The 14,561-nt window shown below is 38.3% G+C and overlaps 2 protein-coding genes across 11 annotated transcripts in view; both read left to right on the top strand.

Moving 5' to 3' along the window:
* The window catches only part of LOC125095498 (sodium channel protein type 3 subunit alpha), a 1,188,574-nt gene that overhangs the window by 321,369 nt on the left and 852,644 nt on the right, over window positions 1-14,561 (top strand). The gene's annotated exons all lie outside the window — the stretch shown is intronic.
* Window positions 1-14,561, top strand: part of LOC125095495 (sodium channel protein type 1 subunit alpha) — a 152,912-nt gene that overhangs the window by 93,510 nt on the left and 44,841 nt on the right. For all 10 annotated transcript variants that reach the window (XM_047721972.1, XM_047721973.1, XM_047721971.1 and 7 more), the window contains one exon: window positions 212-694. In XM_047721972.1, coding sequence (XP_047577928.1) covers window positions 212-694 — 483 coding nt within the window. The remainder of the gene's footprint in view (window positions 1-211; window positions 695-14,561) is intronic.

Raw genomic sequence — 14,561 nt, 5'->3', positions numbered from 1 at the left:
CATGTCTTTGCCCAAGGTTGTAGAGTGTAGTAGCTACTGAGCCAGATCACAAATTCAGATTGCCCAACTTCTAATCACTGTGCTCTGGTGTTTCTTTCTTACCTAGCTATTAGAACTTACAGTTTCCTTTATACTTCAAGAAGTGAGTGATCTCAATCTGCTCTTCTTTACATTGGGGTAAGATTATAATCATGTCTGTCCTATTTTTAAGGTCCTGAACCTCTTTCTGGCCTTACTTCTGAGCTCATTTAGTGCAGACAATCTTGCAGCCACGGATGATGATAATGAAATGAACAATCTCCAAATAGCTGTGGACAGGATGCACAAGGGAGTAGCTTACGTGAAGAGAAAAATATACGAATTTATTCAACAATCCTTTGTTAGAAAACAGAAGATTTTAGATGAAATTAAACCACTTGATGATCTAAACAATAAGAAAGACAGTTGTATGTCCAATCATACAACAGAAATTGGAAAAGATCTTGACTATCTTAAAGACGTGAATGGAACCACAAGTGGAATAGGAACCGGCAGCAGTGTTGAAAAATACATTATTGATGAAAGTGATTACATGTCATTCATAAACAATCCCAGTCTTACTGTAACTGTACCAATTGCTGTAGGAGAGTCTGACTTTGAAAATTTAAACACAGAGGACTTCAGTAGTGAATCAGATCTGGAAGAAAGCAAAGAGGTAAGATTTTATAATGTAGGTAGGTAGAAATTTATATGTATATACATGTGTTATTACTTGCATATAAATATATATATATATGTATCTTGCTGCCTTTGGGTAAATCAGATTTGCATAATGAGTCAGGGAGAGAAAGAGTGCAGAGATGTAATGGTAGGCAGATCCTGATCTCATTTTACATGTCCACAGATAATGGATTCAGGGGAAAAAAATGATAGATCATTTCTGTAAAACATTCTATAATTTTTTTCAGGACTTTAATTTGAGTATTATCTCAGTTCAAATGTTGTTTGTTAAAGATTTGGGTTTTACAAAAGAACCAATGGCAGATGATTTTTTAAAAATGATTTTTATTTTTATAAAATTGGTTTCAAACTACTGTTAAAATAAATTTGGCAGGGGCACCTGGGTGGCTCAGTGGGTTAGGCCTCTGCCTTCAGCTCAGGTCATGATCTCAGGGTCCTGGGATCGAGCTCCACATTGGGCTTTCTGCTCGGCAGTGAGCCTGCTTCCTCTCTCTCTGCCTGCTTCTCTGCCTACTTGTGATCTCTCTCTCTCTCTCTGTCAAATGAATAAATAAAAAAAATCTTTAAAATAAATAAATAAATAAATAAATAAATAAATAAATAAATTTGGCAGTATTTTTCTAGTCCCTTTTTTTTTGTCTTGAATCTTCAGATGTACATTTACTATTTGATGAAGACTAATAGCTACCTTTAAAAAGAGAAACTTTTATGACAAAGACCATCCATAACAAATACTTTGTCTATAAAAATTTTACATGATTTATACTGTTTTTCGGGGCTAACAGAAAAAAACTGATCTTTTTGTTAAAAAGTAACCATCCACTGAACCACTGGAGGCAGTCCTATTTCTTCATACTCTGTGTCATTTTATATCTTGGACTATCATTACATTAATTGAAAATTTAAGTGTTGGGGGTGGTAGAAACTTTAGAGAAAATGTGAGGCACTATTTCTCAAATAATGAGTCATGACCTAGTAGGAGTTGATAAACCCATTTATTATACCAGTATTTTCTTTAATTGTAATTAAACAGAATAAATAATACCAGATCTCATGGCGTGATGTAGGGAATACTGATGAATGAAGCTGGGGCTGCCTGTGCCAAACTCAGAGTCCCTGCTTTTGTAATTAGAGTGCAAGCACTGGGTCCTTGGGGGCGGGGAAGTGCCTGAAGTGCAGAGTTCTTAAATATGAGAAACAATGTTTCAGCTTTTCGGAACTAGTGATCATGAAAACTTCTGCACCCCAGGCAGAATGGATGGCTTCTCTTTTGGTTCCCAGAGACAGAAGGCAGAGCATAGGTAATAAGCAGCTCATGCTCTAGGCTCATACATCTCACAAAGTATGGTGACATTTTGTTCTAACTACTGATATGCATGCATGTCTCTCCTTTTACATTGTGACACACTTGAGTATGTTTGCTACAAAGTAGGCACTCAGATTAGACTTTTCCATCCCATTTAACTTTGTTTAATGAAATGAAAGGATTCTCATTATCATACTTGCTTTGATGAGAGCACATTTGAAAATATAGTTTTATTTCCCATGATCCAAACTCCATTATTCTCCTAATTCAACCTAATACTGTGTTAGATCTTGTTGTTGTTTTTCTTTTTTCTTTTAATAATTTTTTATTATTTTTTTATAAACATGTATTATTAGCCCCAGGGTATAGTCTGTGAATCACCAGGTTTACACTTCACAACACTCACTATAGCACATACCCTCCCCAATGTCCATAACCCCACCACCCTCTCCATACCCCCCTCCCCGCGGCAACCCTCAGTTTGTTTTGTGAGATTAAGAGTCTCATGGTTTGTCTCCCTCCTGATCCCATCTTGTTTCCTTTTATTCCTTTTCTACCCCCCAACCACCCCCCCATGTTACATCTCCACTTCCTCATATCAGGGAGATCATATGATAGTTGTCTTTCTTTGACTGACTTATTTCGCTAAGCATAATACCCTCTAGTTCCATCCACGTCGTAGCAAATGGCAAGATTTCATATCTTTGATGGCTGCACAGTATTCCATTGTATATATATACCACATCTTCTTTATCCATTCATCTGTTGATGGACATCTAGGTTCTTTCCATAGTTTGGCTATTTTGGACATTGCTGCTATGAACGTTTGGGTGCATGTGCCCCTTCGGATCACTATGTTTGTATCCTTAGGGTAAATACCCAGTAGTGCAATTGCTGGGTCGTAGGGTAGCTCTATTTTCAACTTTTTGAGGAACCTCCATGCTGTTTTCCAGAGTGGTTGCACTAGCTTGCATTTCCACCAACAGTGTAGGAGGGTTCCCCTTTCTCCGCATCCTTGCCAGCATCTGTCATTTCCTGATTTGTTAAATTTAGCCATTCTGACTGGTGTGAGGTGGTATCTCATTGTGGTTTTGATTTGTACTTCCCTGATGCCGAGTGATGTGGAGCACTTTTTCATGTGTCTGTTGGCCATCTGGATGTCTTCTTTGCAGAAATATCTGTTCATGTCCTTTGCCCATTTCTTGATTGGATTATTTGTTCTTCCGGTGTTGAGTTTGCTAAGCTCTTTATAGATTTTGGATACTAGCCCTTTATTTGATACGTCATTTGCAAATATCTTCTCCCATTCTATCAGTTGTGTTTTGGTTTTGTTAACTGTTTCCTTTCCTGTGCAAAAGCTTTTGATCTTGATGAAGTCCCAATAGTTCATTTTTGCCCTTGCTTCGCTTGCCTTTGGCAACGTTCCTAGAAAGAAGTTGCTGTGGTTGAGGTCAAAGAGGTTGCTGCCTGTGTTTTCCTCAAGGATTTTGATGGATTCCCTTCTCACATTGATGTCCTTCATCCATTTTGAGTCTATTTTCATGTGTGGTGTAAGTAAATGGTCTAGTTTCATTTTTCTGCACATGGCTGTCCAATTTTCCCAACACCAGTTGTTGAAGAGGCTGTCTTTTTTCCATTGGACATTCTTCCTACTTTGTTGAAGATTAGTTGACCATAAGTTGAGGGTCTATTTCTGGGCTCTCTATTCTGTTCCATTGATCTATGTGTCTGTTTTTGTGCCAGTACTATACTGTCTTGATGATGACAGCTTTGTAATAGAGCTTAAAGTCTGGAATTATGATGGCCGCCTACGTTGGCTTTCTTTTTCAATATTCCTCTGGCCATTCGAGGTCTTTTCTGGTTCCATATAAATTTTAGGATTATTTGTTCCATTTCTTTGAAAAAAATTGGTGGGATTTTGATAGGGATTGTATTAAATGTGTAGATTGCTTTAGGTAGCATGGACATTTTCACAATATTTGTTCTTCCAATCCATGAGCATGGAACATTTTTCCATTTCTTTGTGTCTTCCTCAATTTCTTTCATGAGTACTTTGTAGTTTTCTGAGTATAGATTCTTTGCCTCTTTAGTTAGGTTTATTCCTAGGTATCTTACGGTTTGGGGTACAATTATAAATGGGATTGACTCCTTAATTTCTCTCTCTTCTGTCTTGTTGTTGGTGTATAGACATGCAACTGATTTCTGTGCATTGATTTTATATCCCAACACTTTGCTGAATTCCTGTACAAGTTCTAGCAGATTTGGAGTGGAGTCTTTTAGGTTCTCCACATATAGTATCATATCATCTGCAAAGAGTGATAATTTGACTTCTTTGCTGATTTGGATGCCTTTAATTTCTTTTTGTTGTCTGATTGCTGAGGATAGGACTTCTAGTACTATGTTGAATAGCAGTGGTGATGGTGGACAGCCCTGCCGTGTTCCTGACCTTAGCAGAAAAGTTCTCAGTTTTTCTCCATTGAGAATGATATTTGCGGTGGGTTTTTCATAGATGGCTTTGATAATATTGAGGTATGTGCCGTCTATCCCTACACTTTGAAGAGTTTTGATCAGGAAGGGATGCTGTACTTTGTCAAATACTTTTTCAGCATCTATTGAGAATATCTTTCTTTTATTAATGTATTGTATCACATTGATTGATTTGTGGATGTTGAACCAAACTTGCAGCCCTGGAATAAATCCTACTTGGTCATGGTGAATAATCCTTTTAATGTACTGTTGAATCCTATTGGCTAGTATTTTGGTGAGAATTTTCACATCTGTGTTCATCAAGGATATTGATGGGATCTTTTTTGATGGGATCCTTGTCTGGTTTTGGGATCAAGGTAATTCTGGCCTCATAAAATGAGTTTGGAAGTTTTCCTTCCATTTCTATTTTTTGGAACAGTTTCAGGAGAATAGGAATTAATTCTTCTTTAAATGTTTGGTAGGATTCCCCTGGGAAGCCATCTGGCCCTCGGCTCTTGTTTGTTTGGAGATTTTTGATGATTGCTTCAGTCTCCTTACTGGTTATGGGTCTGTTCAGGTTTTCTATTTCTTCCTGGTTCAGTTTTGGTAGTTTATATGTCTCTAGGAATGCATCCATTTCTTCCAGATTGTCAAATTTGCTGGCATAGTGTTGCTCATAATATTTTCTTATAATTGTTTGTATTTCTCTGGTGTTGGTTGTGATCTCTTCTCTTTCATTCATGATTTTATTTATTTGGGTCCTTTCTCTTCTTTTTGGTAAGTCTGGCCAGGGGTTTATCAATCTTACTAATTCTTTCAAAGAAACAGCTCCTAGTTTTGTTGATTTGTTCTATTGTTTTTTTGGTTTCTATTTCATTGATTTCTGCTCTGATCTTTATTATTTCTCTTCTCCTTCTGGGTTTAGGTTTTCTTTGTTGTTCTTTCTCCAGCTCCTTTAGGTGTAGGGTTAGGTTGTGTATTTGAGACCTTTCTGGTTTCTTGAGAAAGGCTTGTATCACTATATATTTTCCTCTCAGGACTGCCTTTGCTGTGTCCCACAGATTTTGAACCATTGTGTTTTCATTATGATTTGTTTCCATGAGTTTTTCAATTCTTTAATTTCCTGGTTGACCCATTCATTCTTTAGAAGGATGCTGTTTAGTCTCCATGTATTTGGGTTCTTTCCAAATTTCCTCTTGTGATTGAGTTCTAGCTTCAGAGCATTGTTGGCTGAAAATATGCAAGGAATGATCCCAATCTTTTCATACTGGTTGAGACCTGATTTATGGCCCAGGATGTGATCTATTCTGGAGAATGTTCCATGTGCACTAGAGAAAAAAGTGTATACTGTTGCTTTAGGATGGAATCCTCTGAACATATCTGTGATGTCCATCTGGTCCAGTATGTCATTTAAGGCCTTGATTTCCTTGTTGATCTTTTGCTTGGATGATCTGTCCATTTCAGTGAGGAGAGTGTTGAAGTCCCCTACTATTATTGTATTATTGTCGATGTGTTTCTTTGATTTTGTTGTTAATTGGCTTATATAGTTGACTGCTCCTATGTTAGTGGCATAGATATTTAAAATTGTTGGACAGACCCTTTGAGTATGATATAGTGTCCTTCCTCATCTCTTATTATAGTCTTTGGCTTAAAATCTAATTGATCTGAAATAAGGATTGCCACCCTAGCTTTCTTCTGATGTCCATTAGCATGGTAAATTGTTTTCTACCCCCTCACTTTAAATCTGTATTTGGGTCTAAAATGAGTTTCTTGTAGACAGCATATTGATGGTTTTTTTTTTTTTAAGATTTTATTTATTTATTTGACAGACAGAGACCACAAGTAGGCAGGGAGGCAGGCAGAGAGAGAGAGGAGGAAGCAGGCTCCCTGCTGAGCAGAGAGCCCGATGTGGGGCTCGATCCCAGGACCCTGGGATCATGACCTGAGTCGAAGGCAGAGGCTTTAACCCACTGAGCCACCCAGGTGCCCAGATGGGTTTGTTTTTTTAATCCATTCTGATACCCTGTGTCTTTTGATTGGGGCATTTAGCCCATTTACATTCAGGGTAACTATTGAGAGATATGAATTTAGTGCCATTGAATTGCCTGTAAGGTGACTATTACTGTATATTGTCTCCGTTTCTTTCTGGTCTACTACTTTTAGGCTCTCTCTTTGCTTAGAGGACCCCTTTCGATATTTCCTATAGAGCTGGTTTGGTGTTTACAAATTCCTTTAGTTTTTGTTTGTTCTGGAAGCTTTTTATCTCTCCTTCTATTTTCAATGATAGCCTAGCTGGATATAGTATTCTTGGCTGCATTGTTTTTCTCATTTAGTGCTCTGAATATATCATGCCAGTTCTTTCTGGCCTGCCAGGTCTCTGTGGATAAGTCTGCTGCCAATCTAATATTTTTTACCATTGTATGTTACAGACTTCTTGTCCCGGGCTGCTTTCAGGATTTCCATTTTTTATTTCACCTCATTAATAGCTTTTTAAATTTCAACTTTGTTAGATTTTAGTTCTTTTATTTCTCCAGAAAGGGCTTTTATTTTTCCAGACATGGTTCCTCTAATATCTTCCATGCCTTTTTCAAGCCGGCTAGCATCTTGAGAATTGTCATTCTGAACTCTAGATAAGATATATTACCAATGTCCATATTGATTAGGTCCTTAGCCTTTGGTACTGCCTCTTGTTCCTTTTTTTTTGTGGTGAGTTTTCCCACCTTGTCATTTTATCCAGAGAAGAATATATGAAGGAATGAATAAAATACTAAAAGGGTGACAAAGACCCCTGGAAAATGTGCTTTAGCCAAATCAGAAGAGACCCCAAATCGTGGTGGGAAGAAAGGGAGTAAAAATAAGTTCAGAAAAAAAAAATTTAAAAAGAAAACAAATAAAGAAGAAATATAAAAAAGAAAATATATATATTAGACAGGTGATTAGAACAGGGTCACCCACTTAATTTTGGGAGTATTTTGGTCTCTTAGAATAAATTACTTCCTCAAATTTTAAAGAATAAAAAACATATATAAGGGTAAACACAATGAAGGGATGGAATATTAGTAAAAGATGAAAATTTTTCATTTATTTATTTATTTATTTAAATTTCTAAAAATAGAGTTGATAAGTTGGTTGGGAGAATAAAGAAAAAGAAAGTGGAGAGAATTTGCTCAGGCTGGAGACTAGAACAGAGCCCTGTGCTAGATTTAGGGTGTATTTTGATCTATTAGAAGAAGTTGTACCCCAAATTTTTTTAGAAGAAAAACCCTATTGTATACAAAAAAATAAAGTTAGATACAATGAAGGATAAAATATGACTATAATAATGAAGGTTCAAAAAAGATTTTTTTATGAAAGGTATTGTTAAGATAAACTAGTTAAAAAACATTAAAAGAGTAAAAGTTAAAAAATATTAGCAGAAGATAAAAATAAAATTAAAAAAATTAATTAACTTTGCAAGACTAAAGACTCATGGGGAGAAAGCCATGAATTCCATACTTTGCTTTCTCTTTCTCTGGAATTCTCCCATTCTCCTTGGCAGGTGAACTTGGTCTTGGCGAGATTTCTTGTTGATCTTCTGGGGGAGGGGCCTGTTGTAGTGATTCTCAATTGTCTTTTCCAAGGCAGAATTGTACCGCCCTTACCAGGGGCCAGGCTAAGTAATCTACTCGGGTTCGCTTTTGGAAGCTTTTGTTCCCTGAACACTTTCCGTAGTGTTCCGGAGGATGGGAATGAAAATGGCGGCCTCCCAATCTCTGGCCCAGAGGAGCCGAGAGCTCAGGGCCCCACTCCTCAGTGCGCCCTCGGAGAAAAGCGCTCAATCACTCTGGTCTCCCTGGCCTCTGGCTGCGCTCCGAGCTCACCCAGCCTATGACCAAGCTTCTCTGTCTCTGGCACACAGCCCCGCCTGGAGTCTCCGAAACCCACAGACCCTAACTCTTCCAGGGGGGTCTCCCCAGATCTTATGGGGACCCTACTCACAGAGCAGTGGCCTGTACCCCAGATCACAATAAGGTAACCCCAAGTTAAGAGCTCACTCCTTGGCTCCGTCTCTGTAGCTGGCTTCCCTGCACTAATACCTGTGACCTTTGCAACACTCAGACACCCCTGATCCTTCTGTGACCCCTCATGGGCTTCATCCTGGCTTAGCCTCTGGAGCGATGTCCCTCAGTGCAGCAAACTTTTAATTAAAAGTTCTGATTTTGTGCTCCGTTGCTCTGCCTCTTGCCGAAAGCCGGACCTCCCCCTGCAGTCTGTCTTCCCATTGCTTTGGATTCACTTCTCACGCGGGTCCTACCTTTCAGAAAGTGGTCGATTTTCTGTTTCTAGAATTGCTGCTCTTCTTCTCTTTGATCTCCTGCTGGATTTGTAGGTGTTCGGAATGGTTTGATAAACTATCTAGCTGATCCCCTGCTACCTGATGTCATCTCAGCCTTCTACTCCCTTTTTTTTTTTTTTCTTTATTAGACATTTACCTTGTCAATTTATGTTGGGTCTCTCTTTTTTTTTTTATCTGACAGAGAGACAGAGAGAGAGCACAAATAGGCAGAGTAGCAGGCAGAGGCAAAGGGTGAGGGAAAAGCAGGCTCTCCGCTGAGCAGGGAGCTGGACACGGGGCTCCATCCTGGGACCTTGGGATTATGATCTGAGCTGAAGGCAGCTGCTTAACTGACTGAGCCACCCAAGTGCCCCTATGTTGGGTTTCTAGGAAAGTAATTATCCTTCATCTTTTTCTACAAGAATAGCTATTGAAATGCAGTTGTATCTCAACCAGTTGAATTTTTATATTCAATACTGAAACTTCTATTCATCCCCATTACATTTCAGTTTCTTTCATTCATTTTTGAGTTGACTTTCTGTAAATATTCTTTTATAAATCACCATATTGTCACAAATTTTCTGGCACTTTTGCTCACCATTTATTTCTTCCTTCTTGGTCAGAAATAAACCCATATAAAGTTATTTCTCCTCATTGCTTTTTTAGTCTTATATGTATTCTCTTCAAAGCAAGGCACACTTTGTATGATGCTCTTCTTTTAATGGATTTAAACTGAAGACAGATGCCTTAAAAGATGAAGATTCTTAATTCTAAATTAGGAATGCAGCTTATAGGGTATTAAAGGAATCTCATCATTTTGGTTCTTCCCATTTTAGCCTTTATTCTTTTGCCTACCTTCATTTATTCAGCAGTTACCATGTGCCAGAGATTGTACTAAATAATGGAGGATGCAAATGAGCCATAGTTTTACATACATGTATGGTAATTATCATATGTGTGTATGCAAATACATATATACATATGTATACACACACACATATATATGATTGACCCTCCCACTACATGGGTTTGCACTATATGGGACCATTTATACACTGATTTTTTTTTATAAATACAATACAGTACCATAAATGTATTTTCTCCTCCTTATTACTTTCTTAATAACATTTTCTTTTCTCTAACTTTATTATAAGAATATAGTATATAATATATATACAAAATATATATGTATTAATCAACCGTTTTTGTTATCAGTAAAGTTTCTCATCAACAGTAGGCTATTAATACTTGAGTTTTGGGGGAGCCAAAAGTTATATGCAGATTTTTGACTGCACAGGAGGTCGGCACCCTCCACCCCCCCACATTGTTCAAGGGCCAACTATATATATATTTAGATTTTAGAAAGATAATTTTCAACTTTTAAATATGAATTTCCATGTTAGGACATACCTTATTGACTCACCGTGTTACATGCCATGGGTTCTGCTAACCTGTTCCATTTGAATTTGTTAATGTTTCCATCCCTGGATTTCAATAATGAGCCTTATCTATAATGGATCATTATTGAAATTATATCAGTGCCTTGAGTTAAAGTTATAAATGGTCATTGTTTCTTATCCATTATCTAAGCATTTGTTTTTAGACATGTAAACCCATAATTATAGTGTTATTCATAATAGATTATTCTCTGGAGCCAGACATTGTGTTTTATGATTCCATTTTTGCCACATACCATGTGGCCTTACCTGACTATCCAGTCCTCAAGTCTCATCTCAAAAATGAGGATAAAATCACCTACTTCATACTTCCTGTGGAGTATAAAAAGAGACAATAAATGTGAAGTAGTTATCATAGAAGCTGAAAAATTATAAATATTTAATAAATTGTCATTACTATTATTATTACTAATAGCATTCCCAACACTCTGTTGGCCAGTGTTTTCTTGTAAGAATTACTAGTAACATATTCCACTGTTAGTCCTTTTGTGTTGTCTGCCTTCTGCCCTTTGTAATGAATTGCTTTAAAGGTTTATCTGGAAAAGTGACAGATTTTGTATTTTCTGTTTTATTTTTAAACTGTCTCATTAAATTCTTGATACAGTAAACTCCTTGAAGAAGTTAGGAAACTTTTTTTCTAAAGAACATTCCAGTCAGAAAGAATAAAGATAGAGGGAGGAGTCAAGATGGCGGAGAAGTTGCAGCTGAAGTAGCTACTTCAGTTAGCGGGAGATCAGCTAAATAGCTTATCTAAAGATTGCAAACACTTACAAATCCAACGGGAGATTGAAGAGAAGAAGAACAGCAATTCTAGAAACAGAAACTCAACCACTATCTGAAAGGTAGAACTGGCAGAGAAGTGAATCCAAAGCGACTGGAAGATAGACCGCGGGGGTAGGGGCCGGCTCCCGGCGAGTGGCGGAGCAACGGAGCACAAAATCAGGACTTTTGAAAGTCTGTTCCACTGAGGGACATCGCTCCAGAGGCTTAACCGGGGTGAAACCCAGGCGGGGTCAGCGCAGCCTCAGGTCCCACAGGGTCACAGAAGGATCAGGGGTGTCTGAGTGTCGCAGAGCTTACCGGTATTAGAACGGGGAAGCCGGCTACAGAGACAGAGCCGAGGAGTGAGCTCTCAGCTTGGGGTTACCTTGAACCAGTCGCAGGCTGTCAGCTCGGAGCGCGGCCGGAGGCCAGGGTGACGGGAGTAATTGGGCGCTGTTCTCTGAGGGCGCACTGAGGAGTGGGGCCCCGGGCTCTCGGCTCCTCCGGACCAGAGACCGGGAGGCCGCCATCTTCATTCCCGTCTTCCAGAACTCTACGGAAAGCGCTCAGGGAACAAAAGCTCCCGAAAGCAAACCCAGCAAACCCGAGTGGATTACTCAGCGCGGCCCCGGGTAAGGGCAGTGCAACTCCGCCTGGGGCAAAGACGCTTGAGAATCACTACAACAGGCCCCTCCCCCAGAAGATCAACGAGAAACCCAGCCAGGACCAAGTTCACCTACCAAGGAGTGCAGTTTCAATACCAAGGAGAGTGGCAGAATTCCAGAGGAGAAGAAAGCAAAGCACGGAACTCATGGCTTTCTCCCCATGATTCTTTAGCCTTGCAGTTAATTTAATTTTTTTTTCTTTTTCAATTTTTTTTCTCTCCTTCTGCTAAATTTTTTTAACTTTTACCATTTTCTTTTTTAACGTTTTTTAAATAGTTTATCTAATATATATATATTTTTTTCCTTTTTATATTTTTTCTTTATCGGCTTTCTTTTAATAGTTTCTTTTTTTTTTTTTTCTTTCTGAACCCCTTTTTATCCCCTTTCTCCCCCCTCACGATTTGGGATCTCTTCTGATTTGGCTAAAGCATATTTTCCTGGGGTTGTTGCCACCCTTTTAGTATTTTACTTGCTCCTTCATATACTCTTATCTGGACAAAATGACAAGGCAGAAAAATTCACTACAAAAAAAAGAACAAGAAGCAGTACCAAAGGCTAGGGACCTAATCAATACAGACATTGGTAATATGTCAGATATAGAGTTCAGAATGACGATTCTCAAGGTTCTACCGGGCTTGAAAAAGGCATGGAAGATATTAAAGCAACCCTCTCGGGAGATATAAAAGCCCTTTCTGGAGAAATAAAAGAACTAAAATCTAACCAAGTTGAAATCAAAAAAGCTATTAATGAGGTGCAATCAAAAATGGAGGCTCTCACTGCTAGGATAAATGAGGCAGAAGAAAGAATTAGCGATATAGAAGACCAAATGACAGAGAATAAAGAAGCTGAGCAAAAGAGGGACAAACAGCTACTGGACCACGAGGGGAGAATTCGAGAGATAAGTGACACCATAAGATGAAACAACATTAGAATAATTGGGATTCCAGAAGAAGAGGAAACAGAGAGGGGAGCAGAAGGTATATTGGAGAGAATTATTGGAGAGAATTTCCCCATTATGGCAAAGGGAACAAGCATCAAAATCCAGGAGGTTCAGAGAACCCCCCCTCAAAATCAATAAGAATAGGTCCACACCCTGTCACCTAATAGTAAAATTGACAAGTCTTAGTGACAAAGAAAAGATCCTGAAAGCAGCCCGGGAAAAGAAGTCTGTAACGTACAATGGTAAAAATATTAGATTGGCAGCAGACTTATCCACAGAGACCTGGCAGGCCAGAAAGAACTGGCATGATATATTCAGAGTACTAAATGAGAAAAACATGCAGCCAAGAATACTATATCCAGCTAGGCTATCATTGAAAATAGAAGGAGAGATTAAAAGCTTCCAGGACAAACAAAAACTGAAAGAATTTGCAAATACCAAACCAGCTCTACAGGAAATATTGAAAGGGGTCCTCTAAGCAAAGAGAGACCCTAAAAGTAGTAGATCAGAAAGAAACAGAGACAATATACAATAACAGTCACCTTACAGGCAATACAATGGCACTAAATTCATATCTCTCAATACTTACCCTGAATGTTAATGAGCTAAATGCCCCAATCAAAAGACACAGGGTATCAGAATGGATAAAAAAACAAAACCCATCTATATGTTGCCTACAAGAAACTCATCTTAAACCCGAAGACACCTCCAGGTTTAAAGTGAGGGGGTGGAAAAGAATTTACAATGCTAATGGACATCAGAAGAAAGCAGGAGTGGCAATCCTTCTACCAGATCAATTAGATTTTAAGCCAAAGACTATAATAAGAGATGAGGAAGGACACTATATCATACTCAAAGGAACTGTCCAACAAGAAGATCTAACAATTTTAAATATCTATGCCCCTAACGTGGGGGCAGCCAACTATATAAACCAATTAATAACAAAATCAAAGAAACACATCGACAAGAATACAATAATAGTAGGGGATTTTAACACTCCCCTCACTGAAATGGACAGATCATCCAAGCAAAAGATCAACAAGGAAATCAAGGCCTTAAATGACACACTGGACCAGATGGACATCACAGATATATTCAGAACTTTTCATCCCAAAGCAACAGAATACACATTCTTCTCTAGTGCACATGGAACATTCTCCAGAATAGATCACATTCTTGGTCCTAAATCAAGTCTCAACCGGTATCAAAAGATTGGGATCATTCCCTGCATATTTTCAGACCACAATGCTCTAAAGCTAGAACTCAATCACAAGAGGAAATTTGGAAAGAACCCAAATACATGGAGACTAAACAGCATCCTTCTAAAGAATGAATGGGTCAACCAGGAAATTAAAGAAGAATTGAAAAAATTCATGGAAACAAATGATAATGAAAACACAATGGTTCAGAATCTGTGGGACACAACAAAGGCAGTCCTGAGAGGAAAATATATAGCGGTACAAGCCTTTCTCAAGAAACAAGAAAGGTCTCAGGTACACAACCTAACCCTACACCTAAAGGAGCTGGAGATAGAACAAGAAAGAAACCCTAAACCCAGCAGGAGAAGAGAAATCATAAAGATTAGAGCAGAAATCAATGAAATAGAAACCAAAAAAACAATAGAACAAATCAACGAAACTAGGAGCTGGTTCTTTGAAAGAATTAATAAGATTGATAAACCCCTGGCCAGACTTATCAAAAAGAAAAGAGAGAGCACCCAAATAAATAAAATCATGAATGAAAGAGGAGAGATCACAACGAACACCAAAGAAATACAGACAATTATAAGAACATACTATGAGCAACTCTACGCCAACAAATTTGAAAATCTGGAAGAAATGGATGCATTCCTAGAGACATATAAACTACCACAACTGAACCAGCAAGAAATAGAAAGCCTGAACAGACCCATAACCAGTAAGGAGATTGA

The sequence above is a fragment of the Lutra lutra genome, chromosome 3 (genome assembly GCF_902655055.1).
Source record: "Lutra lutra chromosome 3, mLutLut1.2, whole genome shotgun sequence".
Taxonomy (NCBI): Eukaryota; Metazoa; Chordata; class Mammalia; order Carnivora; family Mustelidae; genus Lutra; species Lutra lutra.
The sequence above is the reverse complement of the archived record's forward strand: the minus strand, read 5'-3'. Positions and strand labels throughout refer to the sequence as shown.